This window comes from Bombus fervidus, chromosome 5, assembly GCF_041682495.2.
Source record: "Bombus fervidus isolate BK054 chromosome 5, iyBomFerv1, whole genome shotgun sequence".
Lineage (NCBI taxonomy): Eukaryota > Metazoa > Arthropoda > Insecta > Hymenoptera > Apidae > Bombus > Bombus fervidus.
In genome coordinates, this window is record NC_091521.1 from 11,647,540 (window position 1) to 11,668,406 (window position 20,867).

Sequence of the window (20,867 nt, forward strand, 5' to 3'; positions counted from 1 at the left end):
TAACATCCATTAATGTATCATTAACATCTATTAATTGACCTTCTAAATGAAAAATTTAAATTCAAAAGTAAACAAAAATAAATTAAGAAATAACATACTTTTTGTCAGTTCATTTTATTTCATATAAAAGTACATTTTCAGTATTACAATCAACCATACATTAGCTCTTGATAAATTTATTATATTGTAAAACTATTTCTTCATTACTATAATAGACTATAGACGATATGATTTTTATAATGTATAATGCTTTGATATAATTAAGCAATAAAGTAATTATTGAATCATATCTTTTTTACTTAATGGTGGAACAATCTCAAATTAGTATGAATTAATACCATTTTGTGTTCATCACAAGCTTGTATTACTATCTTATCATTTACAGAACCAGAAGGGCTTGCAATGTATTTGACGCCACTCTGTAATTAAATAATTAACTTTTAAAATTTCAGAAAAGGATATGACAAGATAATACAATAAATAATTAAACTATATACCAATTTAGCTCTATCCACATTATCTCTGAATGGGAAAAAAGCATCGCTACTTAAAACAACATTGTCCGCTTTGTTTATCCATTCTGTTTTATCACTTTCTGAAAGTTTCTGTGGAACTTCCTCGTACATTTCTGCCCAAGTAGCCTCATCCATATCTTTTCCAATAGATCCGTTTACATAATTGTCAATAGCATTCGAAATTTCTGCTCGTTTTACACTTTTCTTAAACTTCATACCAGTAACTTTGGGATGCTGTCGAAGCCACCTGAAAAACGTTCATTATAACGTTGACAATAATAGATCGATTATTACGATATATGCAACAGATATTAGATATTAAGAACACAATATACCAGTTATCAGCTTTATCACCAGCAAGTCTTGTACAATGAATCCTTGATTGTTGTCCCGCACCTATTCCAATTACTTGCCCATCTTTTGCATAACAAACTGAATTACTTTGGGTATACTTTAAAGTAATAGTAGCAACAATTAAATCTCTCATAGCACTATCAGAAATGGTTGTCAAATTTTTGGTTACTACATTGGAAAATGTATTTTTATCAATAACTGCATCATTACGTTTCTGTTCCATAGTTAAACCAAAAAGAACTCTACGCTCTATTTGAGATGGTACATAATTTGGATCAATTTGAAGAACACAATATGCACCATTTTTTTTCTTCCTTAAAATTTTAAGGGCATCCTCTGAATAGCCAGGTGCAATAATACCATCAGAGACCTCTCTAAAATATAAATAATAATAAAAAATAATTAATAGTTTCTTGGCTTCAATTTTTAATTTGATTATACCATACATTACCTAGATATGATTTTAGCAGTAACTTCATCACATGTGTCAGATAATGCAATAAAATCTCCAAAGCTTGACATTCTATCTGCTCCTCGTGCACGTGCATAAGCAGTTGCTAGTGGTGTAAGTTGGTGTAATAAGTCATCTACTTGACATAACTTTGCTTCTACAGCATCCAGTGGTACACTAACTGCTGCACCAGCTGGACTAACATGTTTAAAAGATGTTGCAGCTGGCAAATTTAAAGCTGCCTTTAACTCCTTCACCAACTGATAACCATTTAATGCATCACAAAGATTAATAAAACCTGGGGAACCATTTATTACTGTCAGTGGTAATTTATCTAAAGTTGTAAAAATTTGTGCTGGTTTCTGATGTGGATTCATTCCATATCTTAATGTCAATTGAGAAACCCCACTACTATATTGTTTACGGAAATAATCTGAAATGGCATTATCATACTCTGCTGTATGAGTGAATGCTTTAAGTGCTAATACTTGTCTAAAAATTAAAAAAAAAATACAATATTTTAAAGCATAAAACTATTTTCTCTAATATCTATTTTAATAGAATATATACCTAGTTTCCAACGAAGTATCTTTGTTAATAGATGATTCTAATTCCTTCCCAACTTTTTCATAATCACTAGGATCACAAATAACTGTTACTCTACTATGATTTTTAGCAGCAGCTCGTAACAAAGTTACTCCACCAATATCTACATTTTCTACTGCATCTTCAATTGTTACACCTGGTTTAGCAACTGTGTTTACAAATGGATACAAATTGCATACCACAAGCTGAATGAGCTGATAATTTTGTTTATGAAGATCTTGCTGATCTGACTCTGTGAGTCTAGCTAGTATACCTACATAAATAAACTTTCTATATAGTATGTATGGCATAAGTAAAATAAAAAATAAATTCAAATATATGAATCTCTTTACCAGCATGAACAGCAGGATGAAGAGTCTTGACTCTTCCATTAAGCATTTCAGGTGCACCAGTGATATTAGATACGTCTTTCACTGGGAGACCAGCATCTCTCAAAGATTTTGCTGTTCCACCAGAAGCGACTAAAGACAAACCTATTTCATGTAACTTTTTAGCAAATGGTAGAAGATTTGTTTTATCGGATACACTCAATAATGCTAGAAATAGAATAAACAAAATAAAATAAGTTAATTTTATGACATAAATATACTAGTTACTTTATTTGACAAAGTTTATTGAATAAAAAATATTTATAAACAACATCTTTATAATATATAACATTATAAAATATTCATAATTGCAATAATAGTAGCAATTATAATCACATAAGCAATAAATTAATAATATATCAATAACTAATATTTAAATAAATTATAGATATTAATAAATTCTAATCATAAGTAATCCGGGTCTGGAAAATTTGATTTTTCACTCATTTATTCTCATTTATTTTTCTTAATTTTTTCTTAATAATTACAAATATAACTTACCTAAATTTCCGGCAGGCATGATTTTATTTTTTCTAAAAATATTACTTTGAAAAGAAATCAGTCTGAACGAAATTAATCAAATTATTCAACGCTTACGAGTATTGTAAGCACAATGGGAGAGATTCAACAAGTGTGCGACTCTGAAATAATCTTATCCCCCATTATAATCCGTACTGTGCATACATATATATAAATATGTATAGGTAACTAAGTACTGCGCACGTGTTCACGAATGTGTATACGAAGTAGCATCGAATGTTATAACTTCAAAATATTTTGCAATTTGCGGGGGTCTTAAAGATCAAATGTTATCACATTAGATAAAATATCTTATAATAAACTGCAAGTATTGACTTATAAAATAGATACAACTTGCAAAATATATTTTCATCGTTGAAATGTTTTGATACACTTTTTATATTTTAGTAAGTTATGCTAAGATCATATATGTATAAATATAGAGTTCTATTTAAAGAACTACTGATGACCTTGACATGCTATAAAAAATGTCTATTTTTGAGATATTTTTTCATATAACAATAAATAAGGCAGATATTTAGGTGATCTTATTTAACTGGGTTACCCTATATATTGACATAAAAATATATTAACTATATATATATATATACATACATATTATAATAATAATATAAAATTAAATAAAATTACTGAAATTTTATACACTAAGGATACTTCAGAATGTTTATAAAATTCATACAATCTACAAAAGTAACTTTTATGACGTAAATAGTTCACTGTTGTCATAAAAGTTTCACCGATATGATAAATCACATGTAACAAATCAAGCAAACATCATTTGAGAGTTTGAACTAAATAGAATAATAATCTTTAAATTATTGTATGATTTATTTGTTATTAATACATCTTATCAATTATTTATTATTGAATTAATGATGTACAGAGGAAAAAGGGCAGGAATATTTTTTGTTGATAATGATATAAAGAAATCACTTTAATTTATTTCAAGAAATTTATTATGCACATTTTTCAAGTGTTTAATGTAATAAATTAATCACTGTTAATAACAACAATGCCTACTATTTTAGATAAAATTGATCTGTCATTTTTTAGATTTAGGATACATTTTTAGTCAAAACGATTTAAATGCATTAGTACAAATAAGGCACCTGAATCTAATTTACTGTTAATATCATATTGATCAATGTTATATTTAAGAAAAAAAAGATGTTACATACATCAGTATGTGTGGTAATAAATATAATGTTAACAGGCATATTTCTGTTAAAGAACATACTGTAAAATAAAAATTAATATTATTTAAAATCATTTCATGATAATGTTATACTTTAAAATGTATTGTAATTATAGCCTGTCTTACAAAGTTTATATAGTTTTCTATTCATAAAGAACTAGCTACTCAAAGAAAGAGAATAACGTAAAAGAATTGATAACATTACCATTATCAATGTTATTCAAAAATAACAATTTCATTGTTGCACATTACATATTTTAAACAAGCATTTTCACAAACAATTTTATATATTTGCAATTTATAAGAATAATAAGATTCTAAATGGATATCTAAAATTAAACAATATACCAATGTACAGTTAAAAATTAGAAACAAACACTATATTCTTGAGAAGTATTGCATTAAAAACTGCTGAATCTTAACATTATCACATTTGTATTGTTTTTTGCAGTTAATTTCCTTTAAATATAGTTATCCTTAAATTCTTTATTATAAGACTGTTCTTAAATCTCATTTATTATTATCAAGAAAGAAAACATGCAAAGACTTTCAACCTGTTTCGTTAATTATAAACAGTATGCTAGAACTCAGCACAAATACAACTTCAAAAAAATTGGGCACGTCAAATGTGTAAAATGACTATTTTACATATTTATATTTATTTTACTAATCATTTTTGTATATTTTCATAAACATTTATTAAAAGTGAATATTATCAAAAATATTTTCCAATAAAACTGAAAATATTTTTATACAAAAATATATAAAAAGCATATTATGTAAGATAGCGGTTTTAATGCAGCACTTAACATGGAAAATTATTCTTTTCTACATATAATATAATTCTATACTTCTATAGTAATATAAAAATGAATAAAATTTTGTTTTAAAGTATCATTAAAACATTTATATGTTTATATTTTTTTACAAAGGAACAACGTTAATGTTTTAGTCCTGAGGAGCAACGTAAATTATTCTAAAAAATATTTTATCAAATATTCTTGTTAGTAAATACATAATTGGATTATTCCTTCTTGTATCTAGTAAAGAAAGATAATCATCTATGAAAATGAAATATTTCACAATACTGAATTTTTGTCATTAAAAAACAAATTTTTCCTAAATTCTGATTACTGCAGCATCAGAGTTGGAAAAAAAATTGTATCGAATATTAATGTACCTGATTTTTGTAGTTTAAAATTACAATTTTGTCAAACTACATAAAATATATCAATTTTTACCTAGATTTTTTTATTTCTCATCACCTATTCGTCTTTTTCGTAAAAATCTAACAATGGCAACTTCCTTCCTTACCACTTTCACAATAACTATGACATATCTACTTTTTTGGCGAATTCAATAAATCTATACGTTCCTTTTCTTCTTCCGTGAGAAATATTTTGGTAATTACTATATCACCTGTACTATACGTTTGGCAAGCCACACTAGTTACGGTATTATAATCTGGTCGTGGACTTTTATTTTTATCTTGACACGAGCATACACACTTTGTCGGAGATATATCTGCACTGCTTGAGGAAAACTGATCAGTTGTAGAACCAGTAACAGCTGAAAGAATAGCTTCTAATTTTTCAATCTTTTCAAATCTATCCATTCGTCCATCAGAAAGAATTTCATCCACCATTTGCATAGATTCTGTGAGGCTTAGAGTATCAGAATTCTGTGATGACACTAGACCACCTATGAAAATAAATATATAAATATATGTAACCATATGGATATCACTAAATAATGCAAATTATTAACTATGAAATGTACCAGAATGTGAATTTTCAGAAGTATAACTTTCTATACTATGATACTGCAAATCTTCAATCTTATCGTCATCATCATCATCACTACTTTCTCCTTTATCTTGACCCATGTTTTCAAGTTTTTCTAATTTTCTTGCAACTTTATAACTACCTTTCAGTTTTTCCTTCTCATCTTCAGTAAGATCAAGATAACGCAAAAGGCGTATTTCACGATTGCTTAAAACAATATTTTTGGTAGTTGCTTCTTCCATTCTTTTTTTCAAATCTGCAACTTCTGTTTCCACTTTCCGTTGCTTCTTTCGCGTTTTTACTTCTGCAGGTTTAATGTGTAATTGAATTTGCTCCTCACACAGCTCATTAAAAAGACCTTGTACTTCTGGTTTTATAAGTCTAATAATATCATAAGCAAAGAGAACAATTATAATTAACAAAGAACACCTAAGATATAATTATCATCTACACAAAATTATAGAAATGCAAAAAATAATTACAGAAATTATAGAAAATCTTTTGGCTATTCATTTGTTAAGTCATTTGTAAATAAATTTGTAAATGTAAAATAATGAACTACTACATTAAATATGCATAGGACAAATCAATCAATAAACAATAATTAAATACTACACCTAGACATGGAGACATATATTTGTGGAACCAAACTCAGAACATCACTGCTAGCATAAATGAGCATATCTCGTGTTAATGGACGCCTACACCAGTATCTTTGATTATTACGATAGATATTTTTCAATTGTTCTTTTAATGGATTACTTGGAGCACCATAATGATCACATAGTGTATTCAAATTAACATTCTTAACTTTATATACAGGTTTACCAGTTTCTTGAAATTGCAATACAGCATGAGCTGCCTAGAAATACAATTTAAACACAAATTATTCTTTAAGCATCATATACTTTTAGTACTTTATATTCTAAAAAATATTTTAAAAAACTTTAATAATTGTGAATCTCAAATACCTGTGTATCAAAAACATTATTCAACGTAATTTTAAATTGTTTGTACAAATTAACACTGTCATTTCTACAATCATGAATCACCTAAAACAATACATACAATTAATAATCAAAATAAAACCATGAAAGCATAAATAAATCTACAAAGTGTAATGAAATTTCAAGTTTTAATTCTATTTTAATATCAAGTTTTCCTTACTTTAATAACATCTTTATGTTCTAGAAGTTTTTGAAGGCCTCCAGCTTGTACAAGATTAGGACAAGTAAATAAATCGAACACATATGCTTGTCCAGACATAGTTCCAATTTGTACAAGTGTCAATTGTCCTTTAACTCCTAAATTTATTCCTTCACAGTCAAATGAAACAACTATTTTACCATTAGGAGGAGGCTTACGAGGATTTATTATATCTTCTATAATTTGAAGACTCTCCCTGGGATTTACTATTATTTTAGTTTGTTGCAATATCTTTAATTTCCAAGCATCTCCCATTTGCATGGTTTGTAAACTTCTATCTTTTTCTGTATTATCTGCTAAAGTCTTCATTACAAGCATATTTATTCTTTGTTTCAAAGTTTGTTGTTGCAAGCTTACTGGAGGAGAACTACTATTACTTTCAATAGATGAAGAATGAGAATTTTGTACAGAATTAATCTGACTTGTAACATTGGTACTAATAGATTCTGAATTAACTGTTTGCAGAGGTGCTTGAGTATTGTTTGGTTGAATAACTTGATTTATATTTGCTTTGTCTGCAGTATTATTTTGATTTCTTGTAGAATTTGGAAATCTTGTTTTTGCTTTCCCTTCTATAGGGGAAGATTTTGGTCTTCCAATTAATGTTACTAAATTACTTTGAACGTGAAATGCATCTGGGAACATTTTGACAAATGTACACAAATCCTGCGGTGTTTTAAATATTGAAGTCCAATTTTCATAAGAAAATTTATCATTAACTATGTTGAACATTTGATCTACAAGGATTGGACCCTTTTGTTCAATACATTCACACAAAAAATCTAATAATTTTGCAGTAATCTCTGGGTCTATAGGTATATCAGGTTCTAATTCCACAAAAGGTTCTGCCTTCATGCCTTCATATTGCTTTAACATTACATTATCTTCTGTGACTACAAAAGCATCAGGATATTTTATAAGAAAGTCTCTAAACTCCTTATAATGTTGACCAGAAATATGTCTAACTTCTGGAGAAGCCTGAGACCGATGTCCTAAAAGACTTTTTATTGGTACTTCTGTACCAACGCCATATTGCATTAATTTATTTGTAAAATATTCTACAGCCTCTCGAGCATAATCGCGTTTCCCTCCTAATTTACACCCATTTTCTTCTTCTACAACTTGTTGAAATGTATTCACTGATACGTAATCACCATTAATAAGAAAAAGCATTGGATATTGAGCTAAAAACTTTTTAAGGCCACTCTGTGATCCACCAGCTATTTGGCGCATTTCTTTTGTAAATCCCTTAGCTCCAAACTGACAGCTTAAATCATGTAATGTTCGTGGACCACCTTTATCCACAAGAAGCTCCAAAAAAAATAAAAGTGTCATATTTCGTACAGTCTCATACTCTGAGCTATCCATCTTTTTATTTTATTTATTGCTTCCAGAAAATATACTTCTTATTGATTATAATATCCACAGAATCATGTCATGATATATCTAAGTATAATAATTTAAATAATTAAATTTAATTAGTTTTAACAAATAACCACAATATAAATACTATTTTTTATTTAAAATAATAACTATGTTTATTTTATATTAAATCATTGTAATGTAATTTCTTAATAAATTAAGCATATATATAAAACTAAATTATTATATCTATCTTATTATTATTAATATAAAAATATAAATGAAATCAATATGTATGTATTTACCATTATAACTATCAAATACTAAGGATATGAGCACAAAAATAAATTATTGCCATTTTTTAATATGTACTCTTACAAGTAACTCATTGGCAAGACTTTTATATAAAAAGATACACTTGTTTTAAGATTAATTAAATGCCAATGACTAAATAATTGCACAGTCACCATCACAGGGAGAGAAAGCTAGATCTAAAAACCCATTAATATACATAACTAAATATGAAATATTTTATCAGACCAATTCGTACCTTCGGTAATTATCAACAATTATATTATACTTTTTTATACAAACCTTGTATTATGAATAACTAGGCTTCCTATAGGTATAATTTCTTCTTTGCTAATGGAGTGTGTGTTGTATAAAATATGAACATTATAAAATTTTCGTTTCTCTCCATAAATTATTTGAGACTATTAATAATAATTTACTTGAAAAAGATATGAATTATAATATGATACTTATGTTAACCTGTTAAATATAAACATTGATTATACTACATATATATGTTTATTTAATCACTAAGGATCAGTGGCAGAAATTTAATATTGAATAATAAAATATTTATATGTACCAATGAATCTTTAATAGACTAAAAAGAAAAAATTATGCAAAATGTCTATAGAACATAAGTAGAAAAAAACTGCCCACCTATAACACACATAAATATTTATGAATTCCTACATTTTTTTGCATTACAAATCGAAGCATTAAAGGTGTATTTCACAATTTGTTAATGTATCACAGTCTATATCATGTACAAGACATATGTCTGTATATTAATTCACTATATTACTATATAGTATTGTGTAATTTGACATTGAAGAATATGATAATTACCTATAACAAATAAAACTTCGCTGAACTTCGAAACACATCAGATCAGAGATTTTAGAATCGACGATATCTAAATTCTAAGATATCACAGGTCAAACAACTCTGACATAGATTTAAAATACCACGCCACACTAATGTTCTCGATATGTGTTTCTATAGCATTTGTCAAACATTTTCGAACTTGTTCTTCTCTCAAGTAACAATGACAGTTATAGTTTATCAGAAACTTGTTTTTTTCTTTTATCTTGCCTAATATTATATGGTAAAATTTCAGTCATTTGCCAATGTGGTGCACCGTGCAATATATCATCCTATACATACTGATATACACATATCCAATTAATCCTCACCTGGTAAAACAGGCACAGGAGGGAGTATCAAAAGAAGAAAATTTTCTCAAAAGCTCTATAATATCCGATAATATTCATTTAATACTCATCTAGATTTCAAATAATACAATTATTTTAAAATAGATTTGCGTTTACATACAATTTTATAATATGCTATTTAATTTTATTTGTAATATATACACATCAATTGAAATTATATACATTATACAAAATAAATCATTCGTTTATTTACTAATTCTTTGAACATCTTTATATATATATATATATAATTATATAATACAACTATATACCAATATGTATATATGTACATTACGAGTAGTAAAATATATGTAACATAATATCAAAATTGCTGATTTTGAAAGAAATTCGAAATGTAGTAAATCTAGTAAAATTACATCTAATTAAAGCACTAAAAAGATATTCATTTTGGTTATGAAGAACAGTGAAAAATTCAAAATGAATCAAAGTTTAGAATATTTTCTTGGTTTAAAAAGATACTAAAACGATATACATATGTATATTTTATTCACTAGATTTTGCTATTTATGTTGGCTGCATTTTTATTTCGAATCATTTGTCACATAATTTGTTTGAAATAAGTTTCCAGTGGAGTAAAAGTATTTTAAACAAAAATTATTACAAGAAATAATATAAATTAAAAAATAAATAAAACAGAGGGGTTTTATAAAACATTTTTTGAAAGTTTTAAATTAATTGCAAGATAATATTGATAATTTACTAATTATAACATATATGTGTGAAAATTAATGAATATAACGAATGTGTATAAATTACAATTGTTAATTTAAACTGAAATATGTTTTGCGGTATTGAAGATGAATTTGAACCGAGAATAACACCAAGACCTGCATCTAAACTTGATGTAAGTTTTTGTTCAAGATGTAAATTAATATATATATAATAAAAAAAATAAAATATATTAATCTTGAAATTTCTTATAATATTAGTAAGCTTAAAATAATAGTGAAGTATTAATTTTTTCTCCATCTTTGTAAAGATTTTATTAGAAGCAATAAAAATTTAATATCGAATTACGTGGAGTAAGAAATACAAGCCAATAAATAAATTGAAGGTTTAGTGATTAATGATTATTGGTAGTTAATTTAAATTTAAAAATGACTAAGAATAATATATTTTAATCAAAAAATTATTTTTTAATAATTCTAATTTCAGTGTTTTGCAGTACCATGTGTACCTGAAGTTTCTTTAATATTTGACAAACCTGTAAGTTGTAAGAGTACAGAACATGCACATTTTTGTTCACCATCTGAGGAATCTAAAGGTTTAAGAAGTAGTCATTCTTCTCCATTAAACGTTAATGGATCATATGCAGCTTGGAAAGAACAAAACTATTTAGGGAAACCCCTATCTTCTAAAGTTAATGATTGTATAGCTCCTCTAAAAGAACAGTTTAATCAAAATTATGTTTTGCACTCGTATTTAACAGAAGGTAATATTACAAATACTTTAAATGAATCCAAACGAAAGAACTATGCTTTAAGGGAAGATATTTATAATCCTTCACACTGCAAGCAAAAATCAAGTAGAGAAAACAATGATTCTCCCCGTAAATATAATTATGAAGGGTCTGAAAGTAATACATTGCATACTGATAAAGAACAAAATACAAAGATACAATGTAACAATAAAATAAGACATATAGATTCTTTGTCTGCTATATCACAAGTTATTAAGCCTCGTATAAATGCTGATAATTACAAAGTTAAAGAAGATGAATATTCTCCATTATTATATGAGAGACAATTAGCAGCCCATAATGCTAACCAACAGAAAGTATATAATGATTCAGTTCCTGAATTAAATGTACAAAATATACCTACTAATCCAGGTACATTGCAACGAAATGAACTCCAATTACCACATTATTTAGGACAACAATATCCTTATTTTAACATGAATGCATATTCATTTCCTCAACTCCATCCTTATCCTATTAACAATACAGATAATCAAGAAACAGTAAAGAATTTATTACAAATTATAAATAGTCAAAATGAGCAAATTAAATCTTTACAGCTACAAGTGGATAGATTGTTGAAAATACAAGAAGAAAATTTAAAAGAAAGAAAAAAATGCTCTTGTTCCTTTCAATTACAAAGTGATCAATTCCATACAAACTCTAATAATGTTTTAGGTACTTCTAATTACGTTACTGTGCCTGAAAACACAAAAAGAAATGTCTATCGGAGAGATTCTCCTCAAGATAGAAAAAAAGAGAATTGTAGCAAAAATGAAAATATAAATCAAAATGAATTGATATTAACAGATGCACAATCAAAAAAAGCATTTATGCAACAGAAAGTTTCAATTGGTGTAATGACAAGTTTTGAATTCACTGTACAAAATAATCCTTTTACAATGGATATTGAAAATTATGAAAAAAAAGATGGTCAACAAAAGCAAGAAAATTTAAAGATGTGTAACAGTGTTGGTCCTCATGATACTAATGAATCATTAAGAAGATATAAAAACTCCTTTACTCGAATGCCTAGTGCACAATTAGAAAACATAGTTGAAGACTCAGAGAGTTACATGTCATCTAGTCAACAACAAAGTAGTAACTTAAATGCAACTACTTCTACAAAGGATTTAGAGAAACAAGCTTATGTAGATATTCGAAGAGAAACAGATACTCATAGATGTGAATCTCCAAAATTATGTAAAAATGAAACAAGAAAATCAGATGAAACTGAAAATAGAATAAAAAAACATTTAGAAAACTGTACAGTGAAAACAAGAAATTATGAAAATATGAAAACACCAATGATTCAAAGAAATCATGTATGTGTGGATACTGTAGGTACTGAATATACTGCCCAAAAAAATAAAAAATTTATAGCAAATACCTTTACTAATGTAGATCAAGATAAGGAAGCAAATATACAACGAGATAATAGTTCTGTAAAAACAAATAATTTTATAAATAATTCTCGTTATCACAATGATTATCAACAAGAAGGGCAGCCTTTTGGATTGAAGCAAAATTCAAATTGCATTGAAGACAGTCTAATTTTAAACAGTGATGATTTGAAAATAAATGAAAGGCCACTTAGTCCAGAACCTAGTATCCATGTTGAAATGCAGGAGTATTCTAGTGATGATGATAGTGAAAATGTTAAACGAAGTTCAAAAGTGGGCTGGACATTTTACAATGATGTTCTTGGACAAGTAAATCAATTATTACAGAACTCTTGTATTATAGATGATCAACAACAAAAACAAACAAAAGTAAATCAAAATGAACGAGATGAAACTGATAATAGAGCAGTATTAGATACTGTAAAAGTAGCTACATTACAGCAACTTAAAAAATTTGGAATTAGTTTAAGTGAAAATTCAGAAGCTAAAGAACTGAACAACAGCAACAAGTATGTTTTGCATCTATTAAAAGTTTGTACATAACGAAAATCTTGATTATCTATATTTTGTTAATCTAAGTAATTATGTAATTTAATCAAGGTAACTTTTATTACAATCTATTTATTATAGTTCTTACTATATAAAATACATTATTCAAATTTTATGTTGTAAAACAAATGATTAACATTACTCTGGATAATTAAGTATTATATAATTGAATTAAATCATATCTATATTATACATAATGAATAATTCTAATGATTTATTTAAAAGAATGGCATTCGACTTACCATTTTATCCACGTTTGGATTATCAAACAAACATGACACAAGCTACAAGTGCTGTAAATGAAACAAATACAAGTATGCATATGAAGGCATTAGCTTTAAAGTATCTAACTGATGAACAACTTGCTGAATTAGCAGTACAAAGGCAAGGTGCATCAGTTAATCATCTCATGGTTAGCAATTTACAAGGAACAAATATGTCTTTTGCCACAATGCGTTATTTACAAAGATATCAATTAGTTCCAGGAAAAAATAATATTCAAACAGAAGGTAAAAATATAAATTAAAACAACTTTTAATCAGTGTGTACACAACATACTTTTAATTAAATTAGGTTATTTATTCTACAGATATTAATGCACTACAAAATGAAATGTCTCCAAAGGCAGACTTAAAGGTTACAAATCCAAGAAATAGTCCAAAACAACGTCTTCCATTTAGTCAAACACCGCGAACAACCTGTCCCAGTAAGATTTTAGACATTTCAGCTTTAAAACAGCAACCTAAACTCTTATAAACAATTAACAAATTAAAATTATAATTTTAATAGTCCTTAAAATTTTTAACTTTTTGATTGTTAATCCCTATGCTTTAATCACTACTATTGAAAGTTTATAATTATATCCATCAATTATATTTCTTGATCAACTAAAAATATATGTTCGTGTATACAACTAAACACTTCACTATTTGTAAGCAATCAAAGGGTTAAAAATATTCGTATTCAAGAGAGGATATCTTTACAGTATACTTTACATTATTTATTTCTTATTTTTATAATAAATATAAGACAATTTTTTAAAATGAAATATTTTAAGAACTATTTGACAATATAAAAGTGTTATATACAGTATTTATACAAATAATTCGTACGATATAACAATTTGTCATAAGACTATCTCTCACATGAACAATATAAATAAAAAAAAGTAACATTTCTAACTAATAATGTACAAACATTTTTTGCATCTTTAGAAAATTAAATACAAATAGTTTTGTCATTTAATTATATGACTTTTATGAATGTATAATTATTTAAGAAAAATTTGTAACAAAATACATTGATATATCTTTTTTATATATTTTGTTTTAGAAAGAAATAAATACCTAGAACTTTCTATTAAACATGTTGATAATTTTTCCAGACTACATATAAATATTTTCCATTGGTACACACACACAGCAATTATAATTCATTCAGTTTTAATGCATAAACACTTGTATCAAAAATTAATTTGAAATGAACTTTTGTAATAAAATAAGCTTTATTCAAACAACTCGATAATGATAAAATTCCATAACTAAATGACTAATATTGATACCTGCACAAAATGTCATAATATACATTACTAATATTATTGGTAATGTTGATAATATTATATGTGTTTTGTGAAGTATTTCCATACCTGAAATAAATGCAAAGAATTTATTAACTTTTATTTTCCAAATTATAATTGCCAAGCTTTTTCTAATTTTTTAGTTTTACAAAACTTAATTATTTAATTGATGTTCAAATGATATAATACTAAATTTATGTACTTACTTGTGTAACCCAAGAATGTTATGTAAATATAGTAACTAATAGCTATTAACCAGATTGTGTTTCCAACAAATCGTGATGAAAATGTATCATAGTTTATAAGACCTAGAATAATAAGAAAATACAAGAAGAAAAATATCAATAAAAGAACAAATTGCAAAATATTAATAGGAGATAAGTAAATTTACCATTGTACAAAAACAACTGTACGATATGAAGTATGACTAAAGGTGGAAAAAATGCATTTAAGTGTATGTCAAATGCATAACCCCATTCTACATCTTGGGTTTTGTCAATTCTTAGATAACGATTTGTTATAATCCTGCAATTAGTAGAAATTATTTGCTTTATAATATTTTATTCATACACACACGCGCGCGCGCGCGCGCACGCGTATATATATAAAATGTATACCATATAATGCAATTTTAATAGCATTAACATATAATTTACCAAAATACTGTTGCTACTATTAAGCCAGCTGCAAGATAATCAATAAATATCATATAAAATAGTAGCTTTATAAATTGAAGAAATCCTAATCCCAAAACAATGGTAAAACCAATGGAAGATATACATAGACAACACATTAATAGTACCAAAAATGCAGGATCATCCCTTGCAAATTGTGACTTTGTCTCTAGAAAAAATTTAATTTTTCATAGTGATAATACATTGTGATATCATTTTATATGTAAAGTAACTTACGTTTTCTACTTTGAAAATTTCTATATACTTTTTGTGGCGATATAAATAAAAAGATCATTTGCCATAATGCAAATTCAAAGTCCATTTGTTCAAATTTTAATAATTTCCTTAGATACTTGTAACATTTTGTTGCTGCACCCATACAATCTTGCCTAAAATACATTTGTAAAAATATTCAAATTTATTAAACTAACCATAAATTTAAATATTTTGATTGATCTTATACCTGTAAGTTACTGGCATAGGTAAATTTGAACCTGTTTCAACTGGACCTGGTGAATTACATCTACTTACTGGTGGTGATGTGGAATATTTCATTTTGGAATCTATTCAACACAAACCGTTCATTCTGTAAATCTTAAATAAATCATTAGAAATATATTATAATATATAGTATATATAAGCATTATAATTTCTTTTGGATATTTTATTACACAACGATCATTGTACTTAAAGTATAACAATAATAGTATAATCTTTTACCAGGACCATCACTAACATTTATTTACTATTTTTTTATTATAAAAAATATCTAATATGTCAGTTATATAGATGTATCTTTATTATTATTATAGGTTATGTTTATGTGTTATAAATGACAAAAAATACAGTATATAATAGTCTTTTTCGACTATTCAATAATTACACAATGCTAAGTAATTATTTAAATTAATAATATTCAGGTAAATATATATTTAGAATATAACTTTATATTTTCAAAGTCAAGATTACTTGAACCACGAAAGTTATTGGTCAGATTCCATTCAATCTGATTCAATTTTACATTCATTTTATTCCATCACCGTTAAATATCTACAAATATTTCAATATCAATTATGATACATGAAATAGCTTAACATTTCTATTAAAAATTAAGTTTTTAGAAATAATAGGTATAAGTAAATGACAAAATTATTGGTATTTATTAAAATATATTTATTATTTTTACAATTCAATTTCAAGATAAGGAGCAACTTATATTTAATTTAGAAATGTTAACACTTTTTAAATATTTGCATTCTCCAAGATTTTACTCATTTGATTCATAAAAGTTTTAAAAGCCACCATAATATTAAAATCGAATTATTGCTTTGCTTAAAACTGTTAATTATTTTATTCTTTATCGCTTATATAAAGTACACATAAATTCAAATGATAAATACGTAAAATATAAAAATTGTTGAAAAACAGTAGAAGCATTAAAAGGTAATATCATCAAATTTTAGTTGTTAGAAAATAAATATAATTTACATACGTTGGTATTAGTAAATCCTAATATATTATATATATATGTACTATATAAATGCTTACTTTTTTATATGTCTTTATTTATTCATTTATTGTTTATTTATATTATGTACAAAGTAATTTCTAAACATATAATGGACGCAACAAAGAAACCTATTATATACAAATATATATGCGGTTACAGATATAGTGAAAACTTCACACGTCAAACATAAAATTATATATGTATGTAATTGAACTTCGTTTTATACATTGCGCCACGAGATAATATTTAAAGCTAATATAGGTTGTATCCTAACTTCCTTGTTTTCTTTTCCATATTTTTCTTTATAAGATACAATTATATGCGCGTATGGATACCATTTTTGTCGTATATTCTTACATATCTTCTATACATTTTTGTGTATATATATATTTATATATTTATTTACTTATTTATATAGCAAACCATCGCATCAATACCGAAATTTATAAAAATATACATGTACTTTTAAAAATTATGCACTTTAAATTAAGCACACTAATACTAAATTATATATGTTTGTAGGTATGTATGTATACGTAAATACTCAATTTAAATTTGGCTTATTTTATATTTACGTATAATAAGCCAACATTCAATTAAGTTTCACACTTCTTTTATATCATCCTCTGTTTCGATCGGCAGGGAATATAAGAGCTGTTCGACAGATTATTTTGTATAGTGCGAACTCCTTTCACGTGGAAATTGGAAGATATTGATAAATATAAAAGGATCAATTGGGACTTTTACATACATATGAATATATGTAAAAAGGCACTGAACGTACAACGAGTTCATCCGCAATATAACTGATGGTATTAGGACGTATTATAGGTATTACAGGAGCAACGGTGTAATTAACAAGAACATTTTCATTATTTTGCGATTTGACAATGACAAGAAAATGTCGATATTTTAATTATAACTTAATAATTTTATAATTGGCCGATACAAATCAACAAGCCAAATGAAAGTATCATTGCATTATTTTTTAATGTTGTTCCTAAATAATTGAAAAATGGTTATTAAATTAACTCTTAAATTTTTCAATTAAAGTTTATTCATCTAATCAAACGGCCAGCGTTACTAAAAAAAAAAAAAAAAAAAAAATGTTTAGATTGTATCATTCATATCTTTATAAGAAATGTTATAAACAATTTGGACCCAAATGTATAAATTAATTTCGTTGCAATGCAAAATTTTTCACTTGAAAGATAAATTTTGTTGTATGCATAGAATTTATAAATCCCAACGCTTTATTAAAAGTATTGCATGTGTAATTGTGTATACTTGTTATCTGAAACTGCATGAAGCACATCAGAAAATCCTGACCAACAATCAATAGGTATTAAGGTGCATAAGAAACGATTTCTGTTTCGATTTCATATTACCATATTCTAACGTTTGCTCAATGATCATTTTGATCAAATTTTATTTAATGTCACTTGTGATATGATATATTGTAATTAATTAATCTTTCTCATTTGAGCACGACAAATTACATTTATTGCAATATTTTCTGTTTAAATTTAAACAAATTTGATTTCATATTGTAGAATGGCTCTGTATATGAGTTTACATATAAAGGCACATATAATGTGCGATATTAATTATAAAAATTTCGCATGTAGACTTCCTCGTTATACAAGTCGTGCCACATATGCAAAAAAATTAATATTTATATTTATAATATAATAAAATAATAACCAATAAAAATACATTAGCACAAAATATTTGCATATACTTTCTAAGAAATTTGTTAATTTAATTACTTTAGATATTGTAGTCCAGTGCCTAGTATGATAAATAAATCTTATTTACAAATTATAATTTTCTCATCATACATAATATGTTATCTGTAAAGTACTGACAAACGAAGATCTTGTTCAGGAATGTTTACCAAATTAATTTATAAGTAGTATGTAACAAAGTATTTGTTCGTATTTTAATATGGTTTTAATATGTATATTGTGATGTAGTCTTACGCATCGCTAATATTCCAAACACTAAATGTTTAATTCATTATGTTATTTCACTTGTATTTAATCGTAACATCCTTTAGTCATTTGTAAAAATGGTCATTATAGTAGTTACAAATATTTTAAGAAACTTTTCGTCGTATTATCGTATTATTGTTTTTCTATACTTTCTTTGAAATCATTAAGAAAGTCATTGACGTCGTAAATGTGTGATAAAAAATGCAGCATTATTTAAAAGCTTCAACTTGAAATGTTTTAATGTAACATATTCAGCACAATGTATATGATGTAAATTACTTTCTGTTTCTTAGATCATTGTTTCAAGAACAAAATAATTGTATCTTCCTTCAAGAATGTGTCCGAGTATAATATCTGTAAATAATTATTTTTAATATACACGGTGATTAATAACTTTGGTTATTTAACGTTATCTCTATTTTGAGAAGTATGAGGGAGCTTTATTTATAAAAATTATATGATATTAAGAGAGTCATAACATACCAATATTAATTTTTTTTTGAAGTAGATGACTTTTAGAGATTTCAAAGTTACTTCTATCTTTTTTCAATAGTATACACTATACTTTTTTATACTTAGAAAAATAGCGAATTTAAATGATTTTAAGGATCTTTAATACAAGTTCATTCGAGAATAAATAAAGAAATAAAAGGAGTTTTATATCACGTTTATATTGGAAATGATGTTCCTTTGCATCGACGTAATATTAAAGTAGTCGAATTATTAAAGCCTTATACTTGTTGAAATTTTTAATTTGATTGTAACACATATAACAGTGATTAATATTTATTTTGTATCTTCTAACGTTATTGGATTTTCAGGATACAGAGATGCTTCATGATTCAATGTGATTCCATGAATTGTTCTCGATCTAAAAGATTCATGAATATTAATAGAAGGAAGTCAGACAGATATTTAACAATGTCAGTTGCTATTTACATTTCTTATTATTCTGTACTATTTACATTTCTTACTACTCCAACTTCAACCCACACAGCTCAAGTATGAAGAGAAGACTCATTGCAATATGTATTACAATAAAATGTATGAGTTTTGCAATTTCATAATTCCAATGTTGATGCAAATAAACACTACTTCCAATATTTCCCGTAATATAAAACTCGTTTTACTCTTTCATTTAATGTCAAATATCCGTTATTTTACTAGAAATAAAAAAGTGTAGTATGCTCTTTAAAAGAATATAGAGGTGGATTTTGAAATCCTCAAAATTCCTTCATTTTATTAATTATTAGTGATATATCATGAACCCGCTCGTACAAGTCTTGTAAATAAAGTCTATTTATATTTCACAGGATAATAAAGACATTTAAGGTAGTCAAAGTTTATCCATTATTCGCATTTTGATCAAAATGAAAACTTAAATTCTAGGAAAAGTACAATTCACTTATTCTTATTAAATAGTCACGTTAAAATTTTGTAATCCCTCTGTTTTAAAGAATCTTATGAAAACAACATAAAAAAATTAAATGCAAAATGAATAAATACTGCAAAATATATATATATATATATAATTTTTACATATCAGGAATTATATTCTTAGACAAAATAAATGTTATTATATTCTATATTCTACTACAAACATATTTTAAATAATGAAAACGGAAACCTAATATAATTGACGTTAATTGCTATCAATATATATAGTATAAGAAATATTAATACAAGATAATAAAGGAAGACAATAAAGTTTTATATGATTACGCAATGTGATTGTACATCATTAACTATCATCGATATTATATTTCGTAAAAATAATAACTTTCAAATCCTGCTT

General features: G+C 26.0%; 4 protein-coding genes across 9 annotated transcripts; 1 reads left to right on the forward strand and 3 right to left on the reverse strand.

Moving 5' to 3' along the window:
• Window positions 1-98: 98 nt before the first annotated feature.
• On the reverse strand, window positions 99-2,957 carry LOC139987185 (bifunctional purine biosynthesis protein ATIC). The gene is made up of 7 exons (XM_072003149.1): window positions 2,796-2,957; window positions 2,259-2,462; window positions 1,891-2,179; window positions 1,321-1,812; window positions 851-1,243; window positions 498-762; window positions 99-419 (listed from the first exon to the last, which is right to left on the reverse strand). The coding sequence occupies exons 1-7, from the start codon at window positions 2,812-2,814 to the stop codon at window positions 300-302; spliced, it is 1,782 nt and encodes a 593-aa protein (XP_071859250.1). The 5' UTR covers window positions 2,815-2,957; the 3' UTR covers window positions 99-299.
• An 810-nt stretch (window positions 2,958-3,767) lies between these two features.
• Egl (Egl_like_exo domain-containing protein) lies at window positions 3,768-9,878 on the reverse strand. Of its 2 annotated transcripts, XM_072002870.1 has the most exons (9): window positions 9,522-9,878; window positions 9,333-9,453; window positions 8,976-9,152; window positions 8,687-8,872; window positions 6,981-8,465; window positions 6,785-6,865; window positions 6,431-6,675; window positions 5,809-6,194; window positions 3,768-5,730 (listed from the first exon to the last, which is right to left on the reverse strand). In XM_072002870.1, exons 5-9 carry the CDS (start codon window positions 8,385-8,387, stop codon window positions 5,369-5,371), a joined length of 2,481 nt encoding a protein of 826 aa, XP_071858971.1. In that variant the 5' UTR covers window positions 8,388-8,465; window positions 8,687-8,872; window positions 8,976-9,152; window positions 9,333-9,453; window positions 9,522-9,878; the 3' UTR covers window positions 3,768-5,368. The 2 variants fall into 2 exon arrangements, with proteins under 2 accessions (XP_071858971.1, XP_071858970.1); XM_072002869.1 differs by lacking the exon at window positions 9,333-9,453.
• Window positions 9,879-10,438: 560 nt separating this feature from the next.
• Window positions 10,439-14,594, forward strand: LOC139987622 (uncharacterized). Its single transcript, XM_072004076.1, has 4 exons — window positions 10,439-10,751; window positions 11,063-13,278; window positions 13,544-13,827; window positions 13,908-14,594. The coding sequence occupies exons 1-4, from the start codon at window positions 10,686-10,688 to the stop codon at window positions 14,072-14,074; spliced, it is 2,733 nt and encodes a 910-aa protein (XP_071860177.1). The 5' UTR covers window positions 10,439-10,685; the 3' UTR covers window positions 14,075-14,594.
• A 209-nt stretch (window positions 14,595-14,803) lies between these two features.
• On the reverse strand, window positions 14,804-16,621 carry Unc50 (Unc50 RNA binding protein). 5 transcript variants are annotated; one of them, XM_072004086.1, is made up of 7 exons: window positions 16,474-16,621; window positions 16,032-16,131; window positions 15,806-15,957; window positions 15,551-15,737; window positions 15,286-15,419; window positions 15,101-15,202; window positions 14,804-14,963 (listed from the first exon to the last, which is right to left on the reverse strand). In XM_072004086.1, the coding sequence occupies exons 2-7, from the start codon at window positions 16,121-16,123 to the stop codon at window positions 14,827-14,829; spliced, it is 804 nt and encodes a 267-aa protein (XP_071860187.1). In that variant the 5' UTR covers window positions 16,124-16,131; window positions 16,474-16,621; the 3' UTR covers window positions 14,804-14,826. The 5 variants fall into 5 exon arrangements, with proteins under 5 accessions (XP_071860187.1, XP_071860186.1, XP_071860185.1 ...); XM_072004085.1 differs by having other exon boundaries at window positions 16,032-16,162; window positions 16,474-16,614; XM_072004084.1 differs by having other exon boundaries at window positions 16,538-16,610.
• Window positions 16,622-20,867: the final 4,246 nt, after the last annotated feature.

What these genes read in the sequence shown, in the direction of transcription:
- LOC139987185 (XM_072003149.1), bottom strand. An exon ending in TCATCCTGCTGTTCATGCTG is followed by an intron (nt 2,180 to 2,258) that starts GTAAAGAGATTC and finishes TTATTTATGTAG; the next exon opens with GTATACTAGCTAGACTCACA. An exon ending in GATACTTCGTTGGAAACTAG is followed by an intron (nt 1,813 to 1,890) that starts GTATATATTCTA and finishes TTTAATTTTTAG; the next exon opens with ACAAGTATTAGCACTTAAAG.
- Egl (XM_072002869.1), bottom strand. Translation starts at nt 8,387, where the DNA reads ATGGATAGCTCAGAGTATGAGACTGTACGAAATATGACACTTTTATTT. An exon ending in AACATAAAGATGTTATTAAA is followed by an intron (nt 6,866 to 6,980) that starts GTAAGGAAAACT and finishes GTATTGTTTTAG; the next exon opens with GTGATTCATGATTGTAGAAA. An exon ending in ATATATGTCTCCATGTCTAG is followed by an intron (nt 6,195 to 6,430) that starts GTGTAGTATTTA and finishes TGATATTATTAG; the next exon opens with ACTTATAAAACCAGAAGTAC.
- LOC139987622 (XM_072004076.1), top strand. Translation starts at nt 10,686, where the DNA reads ATGTTTTGCGGTATTGAAGATGAATTTGAACCGAGAATAACACCAAGA. An exon ending in GACCTGCATCTAAACTTGAT is followed by an intron (nt 10,752 to 11,062) that starts GTAAGTTTTTGT and finishes TTCTAATTTCAG; the next exon opens with TGTTTTGCAGTACCATGTGT. An exon ending in GAACTGAACAACAGCAACAA is followed by an intron (nt 13,279 to 13,543) that starts GTATGTTTTGCA and finishes TTTATTTAAAAG; the next exon opens with AATGGCATTCGACTTACCAT.
- Unc50 (XM_072004084.1), bottom strand. Translation starts at nt 16,595, where the DNA reads ATGAATGTAAAATTGAATCAGATTGAATGGAATCTGACCAATAACTTT. An exon ending in AAATTTTCAAAGTAGAAAAC is followed by an intron (nt 15,738 to 15,805) that starts GTAAGTTACTTT and finishes AATTTTTTCTAG; the next exon opens with AGACAAAGTCACAATTTGCA. An exon ending in ATAGTAGCAACAGTATTTTG is followed by an intron (nt 15,420 to 15,550) that starts GTAAATTATATG and finishes TACTAATTGCAG; the next exon opens with GATTATAACAAATCGTTATC.